Genomic DNA, 16,429 nt, shown 5'->3' on the forward strand with positions numbered 1-16,429 from the left:
GATGGAAGCATTGTATCAACAATTCACCTGAAAACACAACTTGTGTATATACTATAAATATGTAAATCTCAGTTCTAGATATAAATGTTTCATTTTTATACATGCAGAAGTCTATTCTGATACCCATCAACACAGAAAGGGTACTGAAAAATTGATTGGTGCTGGGGGTGTACGTGTACTCAGCCAGTTGTGCAATCTACAGAGCAAAGCTCAATCAAGTATATAAGAGTAGAACTAAGTCTTAAATCTGTTGTTTATCATGTGCATCTGCTGGCTAGCTTTGTGAAAGTGGAACACACAACATGGTAAGCCCTACATAAAGAGTGTTGCTTGTTCTTTGTTTTTTGGTTGGATTTCTAGATGTCAGAGTGGACCTTTTAAAATACGTTTTATAAAATAACTGATTTACTGAATTTTAACTTTTTTTTTGGTTAAGAAATAATTGAAGCTCATTATATAATATTCATTACTGCTGTAAAACATGTTGATTGCATGCTTTTCAGAAATGGGTTACATCATAGTTTTAAAGATGAGCAAAATATAGAATACACAGAAACTCTGAGTGTGCTAAAGGGCTTTCCCCTAAACCAGTGATTAGTTCCATGATGTGCAAATGGACCAACACTATTTAGTAGGTCCTAGAATCTATGATTCTAGGATTAATTTGCTAACCTGTGTTTGTGATGTGATTATATCCGAGTTTTCTTTGTGTAACACACACACACGTTATGTTTGTTGTAGACACAGTTGATTCTTGCCCCTCCCACTCACTCCTTGGTTTTAGCCTGCATGTACCAAAAAATGCAGATGAGAACAAGATATGTTCAGTGGGCCTGAGTATCTTCCTTCGCCCCTGAAATCATTGAGTGTTTTGTCATTGACATTACTAGGAGCAGGGGCAGGCCCAGTTAACTTACTGTGGGAATTGTGGAATCCGTGTGATTTGGGCATATGTTGTTGTTACTGCCTTAATTATACATTTTGGTGTAACTAATTAATGAGAATTATATTTTTGAAGTTTTTGACTACAGATATCTGAAATATGTACATTTAAATGTCATGCTTCTAGGGTTCTTTGCCTAGAGATATATTTTTACAGAAATATGTGCGTTTAAAATCTGCTTTCCATGAGCATTTTTTCCATAAAGTTTGATTACGTGAATGTTCATGAAAGTGAACACAAAAGTGGGACCATAGGGAATTCATCTTGACATCCAAGTAAAAATTTGTGGGACATGTTTTGTGGAATTTGTCAAGTTCTTTTAGCAATACTGTGGTAGTGTAGTTTTTCACTCTCAAAGAAAAAGTCCAGTGTTTTTAAAAAATCAACAGTTGTATTGATAGATGTGTTATAAACACACAACTGTCTGTCTGTATAGAGCTTCTCTACAGTGTCCACAACCAGAGTATATAAGCTTTTCCCAGGGAAACTTCAATCCCTAAAGGACTTCAGGGAATAAATACTGAACAACAAATACCTGTGGAAACTTCTCAGGGGTGAAAAAGTTAGATTGTTCTGACCTTAATTGCATGTAAACAACCATTTTCAGTGGCAGGAAGAAATGATATCTCTTTCATCCCTTTCCCTCTTATTTGCATTCTTATGGCAACATTCCCACCTTCCTAGCATCTATATTATGTAGTTCCTCCTTTGCAAATCAAGTCTCACTTGCACATCTGTTAAAATCTCCATCCTTCCAGCAGGACCTCACATCTGGATATAGGTTAAATCTTCAGGCCTACTGCTTGGTTCATCACATCATTCCTTTCAGTGAACCAGGCATCTAGGGTTTTCTTTATGGTTTCCCTTCCTAGCTCTTTTTCCTCTGCAATTTTTGGCAGTAGCCTACGCTGGTTGCCAGAGCTGCCTTGGATCCTCCACCTACTATGGGGAGGGGGTACGCTTTTTGATGTTTAAGTTGGGGCAGAAGAGCTATGGTACAGATAAAAGGAATTACACATTTTTGAGAGTGTAAGAGACCAGAAGTCAGTTACCTGCAACTTAAAAAAAATAAAAATAAAAAAAATTAACAAATATGTTAATTTTAAAGGAGCCAGTTCTGTTGCTTTGGATACAAGCTGGCACAATTCTGACCGTTTTTTTTTTAAGTTCAACTTTCCTATAAAGTAGTCTTGTTTGTGTAATATTATGTTTTATGTATTCAAACAAACAAAACCTTTTTGAAATTTAACAGTGTGGGGAGTGTGTGTGTCGATAAGATCTTCTAAGGCACAAATGTGGGTTAGGCATCCAACTCTCATTGACTTTCAATGGCAGTTAGGCAGCTAACTGTCCTTGGTTCCTTTGAAAAATTTTTCTTGTAGTGTACCTCAAAAATAGATACACATGTTGCCTATGATGAGGGAAAATATGAGAGTATAAAATAATTTGATAGAAGAATATCCCCTCTCTTTAGAATCTGTAGCAACTCCTTTAATTAAGAAAGTAGTCTGTATTGTCTTCAACAGGAGTACAAAGCTTGTTTCGCCATTGCTTCTAGCTTAACCCCATCTTCATAGTGCTGGTAGAAATCATATGTGCAATTATTTTTACATCTACATTTTCATGGTAAGTTGCCGTGGTATACCTGAAATACTCCTGCAAATCCTGTCTAAACCTATCAGTGCCTTTCCTGTTTTTACTAATCTGACAACAATTTTCAATTTAGCCGTTCCAAGGCATTTCTGCCTGAGGCCATTCTATAAACTTTCTTTCAATTAACTCTTTTTGGTAAAAATCTCATTCTTTTGTGTCTTGTCTGTGGTATCTACTCAAGCCAATATCCTTTTAGGTCAGGAATATCCATCTATATTTTTTTTGATAATTTTGTGTTGTACGGCTAGAACTTAACATAAAATAAATCAAACTATTAAACATAAACAACTTTTCTTTAGACTGAAACCCTTATTCATGACCCTGAAGGACTTGGATTCAGGATTTAGATGCGCGTTGTACTCACTATTGTTAGCAGTTTAATATCCTAAAGCAAAGGAAATGGACTATGAAGAGGTAGCACGCTGACATGGGGTGTAAGCAAAATAATGGCCTAATTTACCCACAGGCAGCATGTTTCTGCGTAAGAGAGCAGACGTTAGCCCCATAACTCTTTTATATTCCAAGAATTTACTGTATAAAGATGTCACCATATGACAGACTTTGACACCCCATAGCTTGACACTTAATAACAAAGCAAAATGTGTGTGATCAAGAGATTAAGAGTGAGTGTGTGAAACCAGGCATGGATTTGGTCATGTTGAATCAGTACAATATCACAGGACTAGTCTGACTACATTTTCAGGTTGCCATTCACTGTCACAAATGATTAAAGATTGAGAGAATGAGCTGTTGGTTGTTGACCACCTGCATTTGGATGTATGTTTGTATCTATCCCAGGTGACGTTTCATTTGCTAGCAGCTTTCATTTGACTTGAGGGACTGAGAAGGTTCTTTGCCCCGGTGAAGGTCATGTTACTTGGTCTGCAGTGGCTTCCCAGGCGTAGCCAGTATAGTATTGCTGTAAAATGCAATGATTAAATAGACGTTTCCAGCATTAAGAGAACAGTCCTCATCCTGGAAAAGAAGCATCACCAGTAAATCTTGGAAAGTGCAAGGCTTCTGATCATTGAGATTTTTTCCTACAATATTTGCAATTCAACAGCTTTTATGGAGAAACTTTGAATCTAAAGACATTGTTCCTTCCCCCCCATTTATGATCTCTAATTATTTTTAAAGAACTTACTTCTCTAGATCTAAATGTTCAGAAAAAGCAAAAAATATTGTATGATCCTCGGAAGTACATTTTAAGCCTGCTTTCCCTAGTGGAGTTTGGTGGGCTACAGCCTTTAGCTCGAAGGTAATCAGTAGTTAGGAAAAAAACAACAATTAAAAAAAAAAAAACAACCAACTAACCTAAGCCTCAGTGAGAAGCATTATAAATATACAGTATCATGTTTATTTCATGGCAACATGATTGGAGTTGTTGTGAGTTGGCCACTAGGATTCTAAGTGTATCTAAATTGAGAAAATATATGTTATTCAAGGACTTTTGTTGTATTACTGAATTACATATAGACTGATACATGATAAGCTAATGTGATAGCTTAATAGTAGCTGTTTTGAGCTGTAGCTCACGAAAGCTTATGCTCTAATAAATTTGTTAGTCTCTAAGGTGCCACAAGTACTCCTTTTCTTTTTGCGAATACAGACTAACACGGCTGCTACTCTGATGCCTGTAGTTGGTTTGTTTGGGTAGAATTTCAGACAACTGTGAAAAGAAATGTCTTGCCTCAAAGTATAACTTAGTTTAACTTAAAAAAAAAAAACCTTGATGTATGTCTGTAGTTGCAGTTATCTTGTATTAATAGTCACTAGGGCTTGTGGAAGTTCAAGTACACTTTCTCTTGTATCCTTTATTGTAATTAAATTTTGGCCATTGACTCGGTCATACATGCAAATGACAATAATAATAAAGATGTCCTGTTTAAGTTGATTGCTAGAGTTGCAAAATCGAGTATCTTGATGGTTTTAAATAAAATTTAATTTTCTATTTTTGGTGATTTGCAAAGAAAAGAAATATGTAGATTTTTGGGTTTGCTTTTCTTTAACAGACAATCAATACGATGGATTTTTAAAAAAGTAAATCTGAAAAATGTTTCAATGTGTGAATAATAATAAACATTTTATATATGTAACGCACACTTTTAGTCAGTAGAATTTTGTACTAATCACTTTTCCATATGAAGATGCTTATATTGAGGATTACGGAATACAGTTTGTGAGCTAAAAGTCCTGTCCTTGTCCTTGTAAAAGGACAAAAATAATCCCTAAGGAAGAACATTCTTTTGGTGATGCATAGGGTTACCTGACTTTGGGATATGGTCTGTATCTCATCACTGTTTTGGCCAAGGAGATATGTCAGTTTGACTCTATTCTCCTCAGACATCACTCTTGATATATTTAGTTTATCTACATATGTCAGACTTTTACCCATTCTTCCTTAAATGTGTTGTAGCTCCTTACCCTGTAACAAAATTTATCGATTAATGGTCATAGGATCATATATGTGACTGTCCAAGTCAAATGCTGCTCACTGACTAGAGAGAAGTTTAGCATGGGAGAACTCCTGTTTTAGGTCACGTTGCCAAGTAACTAAAATAACTATGTATGCATCTCTACACAGGTAACATTTAACATTCATACTGCATTTTACATCTTCAGTGTGATGTACAAACATGAATCTATATCAAGCTATGGAAATGTAAATGAAAAGATGCCACTGTACTACTGTATTTATATCTGTCAGCACTCATTCAGTGTAGCTTTGTATACTGTAGTGCTACAGAAATTGAATAAGGACTGATTGCAATTTATGTAATTTGTCTTTTTGAAACAGAATGCAGTAAGTATGACTTGTTTGCAGTGCACTTTTTATGCATGCTACATTTTTAACCTTCTCTTCTAGAGCTATGAATAATTTCCAAACCCTGATCTGTAATTAAGCTTTGAAGGACGTCAGGATCTAAAGGGGCTGCAGAAAAAATTTGGGTATGTCTACTACACAGCAACTAGACACCCACGCCTGGCCTGTGCCAGGCGACTTGGACTCGCAGGGCTCAGTCTATACGGCTGTTTCATTGTTGTGTAAATTTCTGGGCTCAGGCTGGAGTCCAGGCTGTAGGACCCTGTGAGGTGGGTGTGAGGGTCCCAGAGTTAGCCCAAACTGGGAAGTCTACACAGCAATAAAACAGCCCCACAGCCTGAGCCCGGCAAGCTGGAGTTGGCTGGCATTGGCCAGCTACAAGTGTCTAGTTGCTATGTAGACATAGCCTGAGATATCAGCTTTGATTTTGCTTTAGCTTAAACCCAAGTTGATATGGGTACCTATTCTACTTCAGCTTTTCCTAATCTGCTTGAGTGTGTTCTTAATCATGGTTTTAGTATTTTAGCAGCTAGTTGATTAAACTGATGTTTAAAAAATTGCAGTTTTTTTATTATCAAGAAATTTGTCAGTATAACTTCAGCTTCATAGGTTTTGTGCAGCAGATTTGTTGACAGATGTAACCTCATGGTTTAGTTTGTTACGCAAATGTCATCAGTCCTCCAAAATAACCAAAGACACAGCCATATTAGCTAGTAAAAAAAAATAACATGTTGGAATGCCTTTAATTAAGAAGGAAAGAACAGTAGTAATAACTAAAACTACTTTTACATAATTGTAAGTAAAATCGCTCTAATAGATATGCATATTCAAGGTGTTAATGAGTTATGAACACTTACTAAGGAGAAAATAGAGCCTAGAATGTGTCTTTTTGTTAATAAACACATTTTAAGCATGTATCAGAAAATGTGTAACTGGACATTGGTTGCCTTGATTTAAGATGATCGAAATAAAGATATTAGCTAAAACTTTTTAGAGTGAAATCCTGGTCCCTTGGAATTCAATGGCAGTTATACCAATGACTTCAATGGAGCTGCAATTTCATCCATAGTATTTAGGAACTTGTCCTAATGATAGCTTCGCAGAGTCTGAAATGTATTATTTTGGAAATGTACTGTGGTGATATCCAAAATATGACATTCTGTAGTTTGATATGTGGCCTTTGAGTGGCCACACGCATTGCTAATCAGAATCCATAGGGAAATGTAATATTTCATTTACTATGGACCTTATAACAATACTGATGATACACTAGTTTTACTTTTATATCTGCTCTCTCAAGCAATACTGGTTAATCAGTGAATTTAAAGGCATATCAGTTTTAAAAAACCCCCACCATGTTAGAGAGTAGACTGACATCTATATTTTGCGGTGCAGCATATAGGGGTTTCATGGTTTTATGTTTCAGAGCCTGCAGAAACTTCCCTTTAGGTGCTCCCAATGTACCACATGCTAGGAGTGGGTTGTTCAGGGGGAAGTCTTCTCTACATGGTCTCTGCTTGGCATCATGGGAAATTGCCACATCATATTATAATAGCCCCATATTATCACCCCACCCTGAGGAAATGATGTGGAAACACCATAAGTCAAACTTGCAGTCCCTCATAGTGGGGAAAATCACATGAGAAGTTTTGATCCTAAATTTTGAACTTATAATCCATTTTTAACAATGTATACATGGAAATGTCACTTTAAAACCAGAAAGAGTAGCCAGTAAAGCTGCTTGTAGACTCAAGGCCTTTGCCGTAACTTACTCCAACTGAATTCCAGAGCATGATACATGCAACAAATGAACAGAAATGTGTTGATTTGTTTTACAGGACAACAGCTTTGAGCAGTTCATTATTAACTATTGTAATGAGAAGCTGCAGCAGATCTTCATTGAACTCACCCTAAAAGAAGAGCAGGAGGAATACATACGAGAGGTAATGTTCAAAATCATTTGTTTGTATGATCACTTCGTACCCACTTGCCAATATACACCTTTGTTGGGCACAGCACCCAGAGTTCTCTTTCTGAATCTGAGCCTGCCATGGAGAGCAGCACTGTTTTTTGCCATCTGCTGTCATAGTTCCCAAGGTAACTGCACCTCTGATCCCTGCTATAGGTCTCAAACCTCCGTTCCCTTTCTCAGGGCAGAGTCCCATGACACATTCCCTTCTCGCCCGGGGATTTAGGCGATGGTTCACTGCGATCACCTTAGTAGATCTAATGGCAGTTCAGCACCTGTGGCCCTGTCCTCTGAGAAATGACAGGATTATACAGTGACCAACCACCCTTCATAAAGCCAAGTATTATTTATTCAGAGCAAAAGTGTTACACAGAAAATATACTTTAAAAAGCAATAAACAGCTTATATGCAGGTCTGGCTTACAAAGTGTCGTCCATCTTCCACGTGGAGACCCTGGTGCAGGTTCAGAGACCTTCATGTCCTCTCACAGGGCCTGTCCCTCTTGTCACAGTATCATGATAGCTCTGTAAAAGAGTGAGAGAGAGAGAGAGAGTGTGTGTGTGTGTGTGTATCTCTCTCTGTCTGACACAGGACTCCTACATCCCCCGTATCAGGCAGGTCACTTGATACAGTTTTCAGTCTTTTGACTGGCCTCTTGAACCAGTCTATGCAATTTTCCCAGGAAACCCTTTAGCTCCCTCATAGAGCTAAAATACAAAAGAAAATATGCTTTTATTTCACAGTATAATCTTGTCAGCTGTAAAATAAACTGAACTTTCAAATAGATGCATTATTAGTGGCAGATGAGTGATAGTTCTAAGGTCAGTAAGGTAGATGAAATGGGATGAAGTGTGGTGGAATTAATTGCATATAGATTTCTCTGAGGGTATGTCTAAACCAGTGGTTCTCTACCAGGGGCCTGGGGACTCCTGGAGGGCCGCAGGCAGGTTTCAGGGGGTCTGTTAAAATAAAGCAGAGAACAGGGCCGGCATTAGATTTGCTGGATCTCAGGGCAGAAAGCTGAAGCCCGAGTCACATCGCCTGGGGTTGAAGCTGAAGCCCAAGCAACTTAGCTTTGTGGGGCCACAGGCAATTGCTCTGCTTGCTGCCCGCAGTGCTGGTCCTGCCTTTTTATCTGCCGGTTACACAGAGAAACGGTTGTGTGGCACAGGTGGACGGTGGAATTTTTTATAGCATGTTGGGGGGTGGGGGTCTCGGAAAGAAAAATGTTGAGAACCCCATATCTAAACAACAAAACCATCCCACGACTGAGAGTCTAGGAGCCTGCCAACTGACTTGGTCTTGCGCTGCGAGGCTAAAAATAGTCTAGACGATCAGGGTTGGGTTGGAGCCTGGGCTCTGAGACCCTTCCCCCTTGCAAGGTTGCAGAGCCTGGGCTCCAACTCGAGCCCAAACATCTAAGCTGCTATTTTTAGCCCTGCAGTACAAGCCTTGTGATTCTGAGTCAGTTGACCTGGCTATGAGACTTGCTGCTGTGGGTCTTTGTTTGTTCTGTAGACATGCCCTTAGTTTTATGCAGTGAGTTCTTACAATGAGCCATACATGCTATTTTAAGAATAAACTGTGAAGATGAGTTTTGGAGCCTAAATTACTATGCTTTGGTGGTGTACAGTGGTTGTGCCTAAAGTTACAAAGTTTTAATTGATTCTAGCAATATTCCCCACTACTATATGTATAGGTCATAGGAAATATCTTTCAAAACTGTAGAAACTTGTGTGCTGCCTGTATTGAGATTGAATGGCACTATTGTGTTGTGTAAATGTTTTTGAAAATTGGGTAGACTTTCTTCCTGCCTTATAATCACAAAGGCAATGTGGAGCTTTGGCAAACCTTTTTTGCATTGATTGGTCAAGCGCTTTGAAAGATAATTATTGTAATTTACTTCATGAATTAAATTTCAACCTCTCTGAAGAAACTAAAATATTAAATGTTACTCTAGAATACAAATTAGGTATGGAATTGAAATGCTTGTATTTTTACTTTATACATTTGGCTATATCCCTCCGAGTCTGAAACTCTCTTGTTTTTTTCGTCATTCATTATCATCTGGTGTAGGACTATTATTCCATACTTGACAGGTTTCAGAGTAGCAGCTGTGTGAAGCTTATGTTCAAATAAATTTGTTAGTCTCTAACGTGCCACAAGTCCTCCTTTTCTTATTCCATACTTGGAAGTTCTATTGTTGATTTTAATATGTTAATTTTTTTCAAATATCTGAATAACAGCCAGACTCAGTGGGTTTTTCAGATGATCTCATCTAAATTTAGCCTTTTTTTTTTTGTCCTGAATGAAAATTAAGAACAGAAAAATCTTGGTCTTAGATTCTTGTACTGAAATTATGACTTATTTCCTTATAAACATTGCAAGTCTACACAAAGAATTACTGACCCAAGGCCTTGCTGTATAAAATTTTGGCTTGTTTCCAATGGAGTGCATGGGAAATTGACACAGATTGAAGAAGGGAATGGAAAGCAAGTCTGGAAACCATTCAAGGGCATTCGTTTTGGCCAAATAATGTTAGTGGTAGATTGCATTTTTTAAATAAAATGTTAGAGTCCCAAAATCTACATATATAAGGCTGACTTTTAAAAGGGTATTTTAATAAATAGGAATGCAATAAAAACATGCCAACAGAGAGAACTCCCGCAGTTATTTCTCTGTTCATATATTATATGCTTTTTGTTTTTATAGGATATTGAATGGACTCACATTGAATATTTCAACAATGCCATAATATGTGACCTAATAGAAAATGTAAGTTGCAATTGCTACTTTCAAAGATTTTGCCTTTGTGAATTCTTCTAAAATTTGAATTAATATTTGAAAATTAAGATGCCTAAAAGAGAAATATCGTAACTGTGTTGAATTAAAATTAGTTTGTAATGAGAGCTTTTTAGCATATTGATTTCAGAAACAAGTGACCCTCTGACTTTGTATTAAATCACAGTTCACTTATTTTATTATACTAAAGATCTAACGTATTTCAGAAGTGTGGAATGGACAAAGATAGAGTTTATATGTCATTGCATTTTGTCTTATAGATGTGCGGTACTTATTAGTGAGATAACAAGAATACATTATCAGTTTATTTCACGTAATCAATGTTTTGATGTAGTGCTGTTTTTATTAGAAGACATCATGAGCAACTGCCAGTCATGCTGCAAATAACTTTTTCTTTTGAATGGTAACCAGGCAACTCAGTTATTGAGTCATTGTATGCTTTTGATACAGCTTGTACTTGTACTTAATCACAGTAGTTCCTGTTGATTTAACACACATTATGTTTCACATCATGCTAGTTCCTTAACAACAATGCAAATTGAAACATTGTTTAACCAATAATACAAAATGCATGCTAGCTTTGCCCATAAATTGATTACCTTACCTCCTTTTGTGTGGAAGGCTATAGATTAGCCTCTTATATAAATGAAATAGGAGAATGAAGTTTAGATTGAAAGTTAAAAGTGCAAGTCAGAAGACTCAAATCTGAAGAATGCGCATTCAGAAATACAGAAATCACATGTGTGCTGGGGAGAAGGGGTGAGGAAAATGGGAACTGCACAGATTTTGAGTTGCTGTGAAGAAGGGTCCATTTTCTAGGTCGCACACTTTAAATGTTGATTAAGATATTGCGAATGGTTATTGCATCATCTTCAAAAGTTCGTAAGTGTGAATGTGGAGATTGTGTATTCTAGTCAAGTGAAATAAGTCATTTTACTGGGAGTAGGGGGACTGGCTGGGGTTCTATCCCTAGGTCTGTTGCTGACCTGTTATGTGACTTGGAACTCTATATTCCATCTGTAAAATTGGGAGATACCTTTCTTTATGAAGTGCTTTGAGCACTATATAGGAGTTTGTTAGTATTATCCGGTTTCAGAGTAGCCGATGTGTTAGTCTGTATTTGCAAAAAGAAAAGGAGTACTTGTGGCACCTTAGAGACTAACAAATTTATTGTCTCTAAGGTGCCATAAGTAATCCTTTTCTTTTTAGTATTATCAATTAATTAAAAAACACTTTCACACTGAGGAGTGTTCACAGTTGGCTTTTACAGGTCCTGCTCTACCAGAGTCAATGGAGTTTTACTGCTCACACTGGGGGTGAATTTAGATGTAAGAGCTGAATTAGTTTGCAATGAAGAATTCAATCGTAAATTTGAACTTGTGAAAATGTCATTTTGAAAAAAAAATCCATATGCAAAAACTAATTTTTTTCTTTGAGAGGAAACCTGTTTTTTCCTATATGCTCAGATGTCTTGAAAATGGTTGAACAAGTTTTCTTCACGGTTTCAAAATAAAATTCATGTTTAAGCTGATATCCAAAATGAAGAATTTTGAGAAAGTTACAAATGGCTAAAAAGAGGGGTTCAGAATGGAATGGCTTTTTTGCTCTTAATTAAAACTCAGCTGTAATGTGAAGGTTGGAAATTTGGAAAGCTAATTGCGAAGTTCTGACTTATGAATGGGTCTGAACAACAGCAGAAAATGTACTAATATGGCTGATCTTTACTTCTGACTTCTGCATTTCTATGTATATTTTGATTAAGTAAAGTTCAATTTTAGTTACTGTTTGTACAAGTTAGCACAGTTTTATTTATCTCCATAAAAAGATGATGATAATGCATTAAGGAAAAAGGAAATTTTTTTTTAACTACAGAATCAAACTGGAATTCTGGCTATGCTAGATGAAGAATGCCTGAGGCCAGGCACTGTTACTGATGACACCTTTTTAGAGAAACTGAACCAAATCTGTGCCACTCATCAGCACTTTGAGAGCAGGATGAGCAAGTGTTCACGTTTCCTGAATGATACATCGCTGCCTCACAGTTGCTTTAGAATTCAGCATTATGCTGGCAAGGTACTGTACTGAAATAACATCTCCATGGCTTAATCTGTGTTTTTTGCATGTAAGGCCAAACTGCGTGTGCTCCAGGTTTGGGAAGCGAAACAATGCTATGTTCTTTTAAATAATAAATGAGGATACAATGAAGGAATGATGTGGAAGCTTGGAGTTGTCTCAGTCAAATACAGAATATAAAGTAAAATTACTTCTATATTTTTTTAATCTTCCTGTTAATAAATCAGTGACAAGTTAATTATTTGACAGTGTATTTAATTTTTGAGGATTCATCCTGCACTTATTGAGGTCAATGGCAAAACTCATGTTGACTGAAAGTGTAGAGGTTGTGAAACCAAAAACGTCCTGTTTGGAGATGCAAAGATTAATACACATTTGAAGGTGACATATTGTCTTGAAAATAGGTTTGCTATCACTGAAATGGCTAATATTCTGAGGAAGTGGAGCTCTTATAAATTTGAGGGTAGCTGAGTTTATTTTCAGGTCTTGTTTGTTTAGACAGATGGAAGATAAAACGCTACGTAAGGCTTGGAAATGTATTTTGCTTTTTACTAAGATAAACAGCATGAATAAATACAGGCCTCACAGTTTGAAATTCTTGATATTTTCTTTGCATATAACTTTCTTTTTAAAAATAAGAAATCATGATCATTACTTTAGCTAAAATAAGACAGTCAGTGACAGACTAGGCCACTGATCTGAACCTGAAAAATTGTTCATTTCAGGGCATGAGTGAAGGTTTAGACAAGTTTAAAAAAAAATTACCCATCATTGGTTAGAACAATGTATTTATCCTTTTTAACATTATTTTAACTTCTCACCAGTTTGTGCATCACAAACTTGACATCACAGTTATGTCTCTTAGCCCGTAGCAGTAAAGTTGCTGGGAGCAGGGTTTCCCCAAACTGGCATAGTAGATAGCCTAATGACATTTATATTTTGTGTTTGATGGTTATATTTTCTATTGGATTGTAATCTGCCCTAGAATACTATTTAAGGCATTTTTATTTGTTTTTTAATTTGATTGTCAAAACTAAAATAAACTGATTGGAGATAACTCTTGACACTCAGCATGGGATTAGGGCAGATCTGTCTGCATTAGCAGCCAATGAGTCCTCATTTGTTCTGACATTTACTAACTGGGCAGAACATTCAGTCGGTACGTGCTATTTTGGTATTGTTTTTCCATGCCTGGTTGAAGATGGTTTTGATCACTAACAAAAGTTGGTGACTTTTTTACCTCAAAATATAATTATTTAAGTTACTTTGTATGTTTTTCAGTAGTAATGCCTGCCAATATTTTCCGTATCAATTACATTCAGAAATGCATTTTATAAAGGAAAATGAAATGTTTCCAGTCACTTGATCCACTGTAAAATATGGCGACAACATTAATATTTAGTTTTATTAAATGTACTATAGACATAAAAATAAATGAAATCATGAAACTGAAGGCATCTGTATTATCGATGAGATCGTATGCCAAGACATTAAAGACTAAAAAAGAAGGCAAACCAAAAAACTGGAATATTCTCCTCTGGAGAGATGGGTAAAGCTCTTTTGGAGGCTTCCTGTTTCTGCAAGTGCAGCTCAGATCTTCCTGTCCATGCATGTCATCAGGCTGTTTTCCATGTAAGAATTATTTTTAAAATGTCAGCCCCCTGGGGAGTATGCAGCTAGCCAGTACATATCAACTGAGATTTAGGAATTTTATTGTGTAATTTTTAATATTATTTTGAATTGCTGTTTTACTTAAGTAAACTTAAATAAATGTGGTTGGTTAGTTGGCTATTTTGGAATGGTTTTTTTGGTATAGTGATTTAAAACAGTAGGAAATAGTCACTGCATTTTTCCAAAGCGAGAAATTATTAATCTGGCTGGAGTGGGAGACTTTGTTGGCATGTTAGTTGGGTGAGGATGCTTATCAAGTTCCCAGGCCATCGCTAAAGAGTATTACTTTCTGTTAAATATTTTGACTAGTGTTGGCTGAAAATTTACCTTTTTTTTTTTCTTAACAAAACAGAAATCTTTATGGAAACTGCCCATATTGTTCAAAACATTTTAGGCTTTTATTGAAAAGTCAAAAACCTCCAACAAAGTTGTGCATTTGTGTTATGAACATTCAAAAAAATGTTGAGAAAAATTTCAATAAAAATATTTTGGGATTGTTTTTTTAATTTGGAAAATATCATATGGGTGTGGGGAGAGGAGGGACTTCCTGACCAGCTCTAATTTTGACCTATATTATATCCCACAATATCGGTCAATGAGATTCTTCTATGTTGTTTAGGTTATGTACCAAGTAGAAGGATTTGTTGACAAGAATAATGATCTACTCTACCGTGACCTCTCCCAGGCCATGTGGAAGGCCAACCACTCCCTCATTAAAGCATTATTCCCAGAAGGTAACCCTGCCAAGATTAACCTAAAGAGACCCCCAACAGCAGGTTCACAATTCAAGGCTTCTGTATCTACTCTGATGAAGAACTTGCAGACAAAAAATCCAAACTATATTAGGTAAGTTATTCTTCGATAGCTTTTAAAAAATAATAATGGATATGTCTGCCTTTAACCAAATGTGATAGCAAAAAAACAGAGAATGGATGGCTCCAGAGAGTAGTTCAAGAGATAATGAAACCTCTCTTGTAGCTCATTGATGTAAATTCAGTCCAGGTGAGCAGTGACTTAATATTGTTATTCTGTCCTGCTTGTTCAATTGTCTATATGAAATGAGTTGGTGGTTTTAGTGCACTTCCCCAAATCCTCCACTAGAGCTGGCATTAACAGGACTCTGGGCATTCTTGGAGAGTTCATAGGATGAATTGGCCAAGAAATGCAACTGCTCCCTTACTCTTGTAGAGTCAAGGGTGAGGCATGTTGGTAGGGGCATTGTGAGGAAGCTTGCATTGGTGATGCCCATACCACATAATTGTTTGTGGATAAATAGGATTTCATTCTAACATCTCTTGCACAAGCAGGCCATTAAACAAAAGAGTGTAAATGGGGGGAAAAAAATAGAGAAACTGAATAAAATTATGGTCCTAATTTAGCAAAGTGCATAAGCACATGCTTAGGTTTTAAGAACTCGAATAGTGCTATTGAATTCAGTGGGGCTATTTATGTGCTTAAAGTTAGTTACATACTTAGGCTATGACCCAGCAAAACACTTATCTGCATATCTCACTGGGTTGTAATTGTATATGCATTGAATTTGGTTCCTCAGCAATTCACGTGTATATAGTTAATATTTTAGAATGGCAAGTTTTGTTTCATCGTAGGTTTTTAGGAAATGAAATTTGAAAATGGGGTGCTATTCATATCCGATGCACTTGCCTAAATTAAACATGAACTAATATCTGATCATGCCTGGTTTGTAAAATTTAAACTATTGTATTGTACATGTAGAGCTATTATGTTATAAACAAGTATTCCTACAAAATGCAGAATATTGTTTCAATTTCCAGATGCATCAAGCCCAATGACAAAAAAGCTGCACATATCTTCAATGAAGCGCTAGTGTGTCACCAGGTCCGGTACCTAGGTCTCCTAGAGAATGTCCGGGTTAGAAGGGCAGGCTACGCATTCAGACAGCCTTATGAGCTTTGTCTAGAAAGGTACAAGATGCTTTGTAAGCAGACTTGGCCTCATTGGAGAGGACCTGCTAGGTAAGAAAAACATTGGTATTCTTATTCCTTCATAGCTCAGTGAATAAAATAATTGCTTTCCACATATCCTGAAATTTTTAAATAAATCAGGAATTCTAAAATAAGATTAAATATTGTCCCAGTGTGGCTTGATTCTTTCTCACTATTTTTGTTTCAAACTCTCATTCTTCTTTGAGTGCTTGCTCACGTTGATTCCATTCTAGGTGTGTGCGTGCCCACATGCGTGGTCATTGGAGATTTTTGCCTTAGTGGTATCTGTAGGGTTGGCTGTGGTGCCCCCTTGAATGCCACGCTCATGCATTGGTATATCAGGCGCCACTGGCCCTACACCCTCTCAGTTCCTTGTTACTGCCCGTGGTGGTTAGTCGGAGTGCCTTTCCTTGCATAGCAAGGGCCAGCGGTTTTGTCCCTTTTGACTTCAAGCCTTAGGGCCTTGTAAATAGTTTATAGTAGTTAGTGTTAAGTAGTTGTTAAGTGTAGTTAGAAGTTAGTCTCATTGG

At 36.8% G+C, this 16,429-nt stretch overlaps 1 protein-coding gene across 4 annotated transcripts in view; it reads left to right on the plus strand.

Annotated features, from left to right (window-relative positions):
* The window catches only part of MYO1B (myosin IB), a 177,425-nt gene that overhangs the window by 128,514 nt on the left and 32,482 nt on the right, over positions 1-16,429 (plus strand). For all 4 annotated transcript variants that reach the window (XM_038421890.2, XM_038421886.2, XM_038421888.2 and 1 more), the window contains exons 14-18: positions 7,259-7,363; positions 10,102-10,164; positions 12,064-12,264; positions 14,555-14,781; positions 15,729-15,929. In XM_038421890.2, the coding sequence (XP_038277818.1) occupies positions 7,259-7,363; positions 10,102-10,164; positions 12,064-12,264; positions 14,555-14,781; positions 15,729-15,929 (797 nt within the window). The remainder of the gene's footprint in view (positions 1-7,258; positions 7,364-10,101; positions 10,165-12,063; positions 12,265-14,554; positions 14,782-15,728; positions 15,930-16,429) is intronic.

This window comes from Dermochelys coriacea, chromosome 11 (genome assembly GCF_009764565.3).
Source record: "Dermochelys coriacea isolate rDerCor1 chromosome 11, rDerCor1.pri.v4, whole genome shotgun sequence".
Classification (NCBI taxonomy): Eukaryota; Metazoa; Chordata; order Testudines; family Dermochelyidae; genus Dermochelys; species Dermochelys coriacea.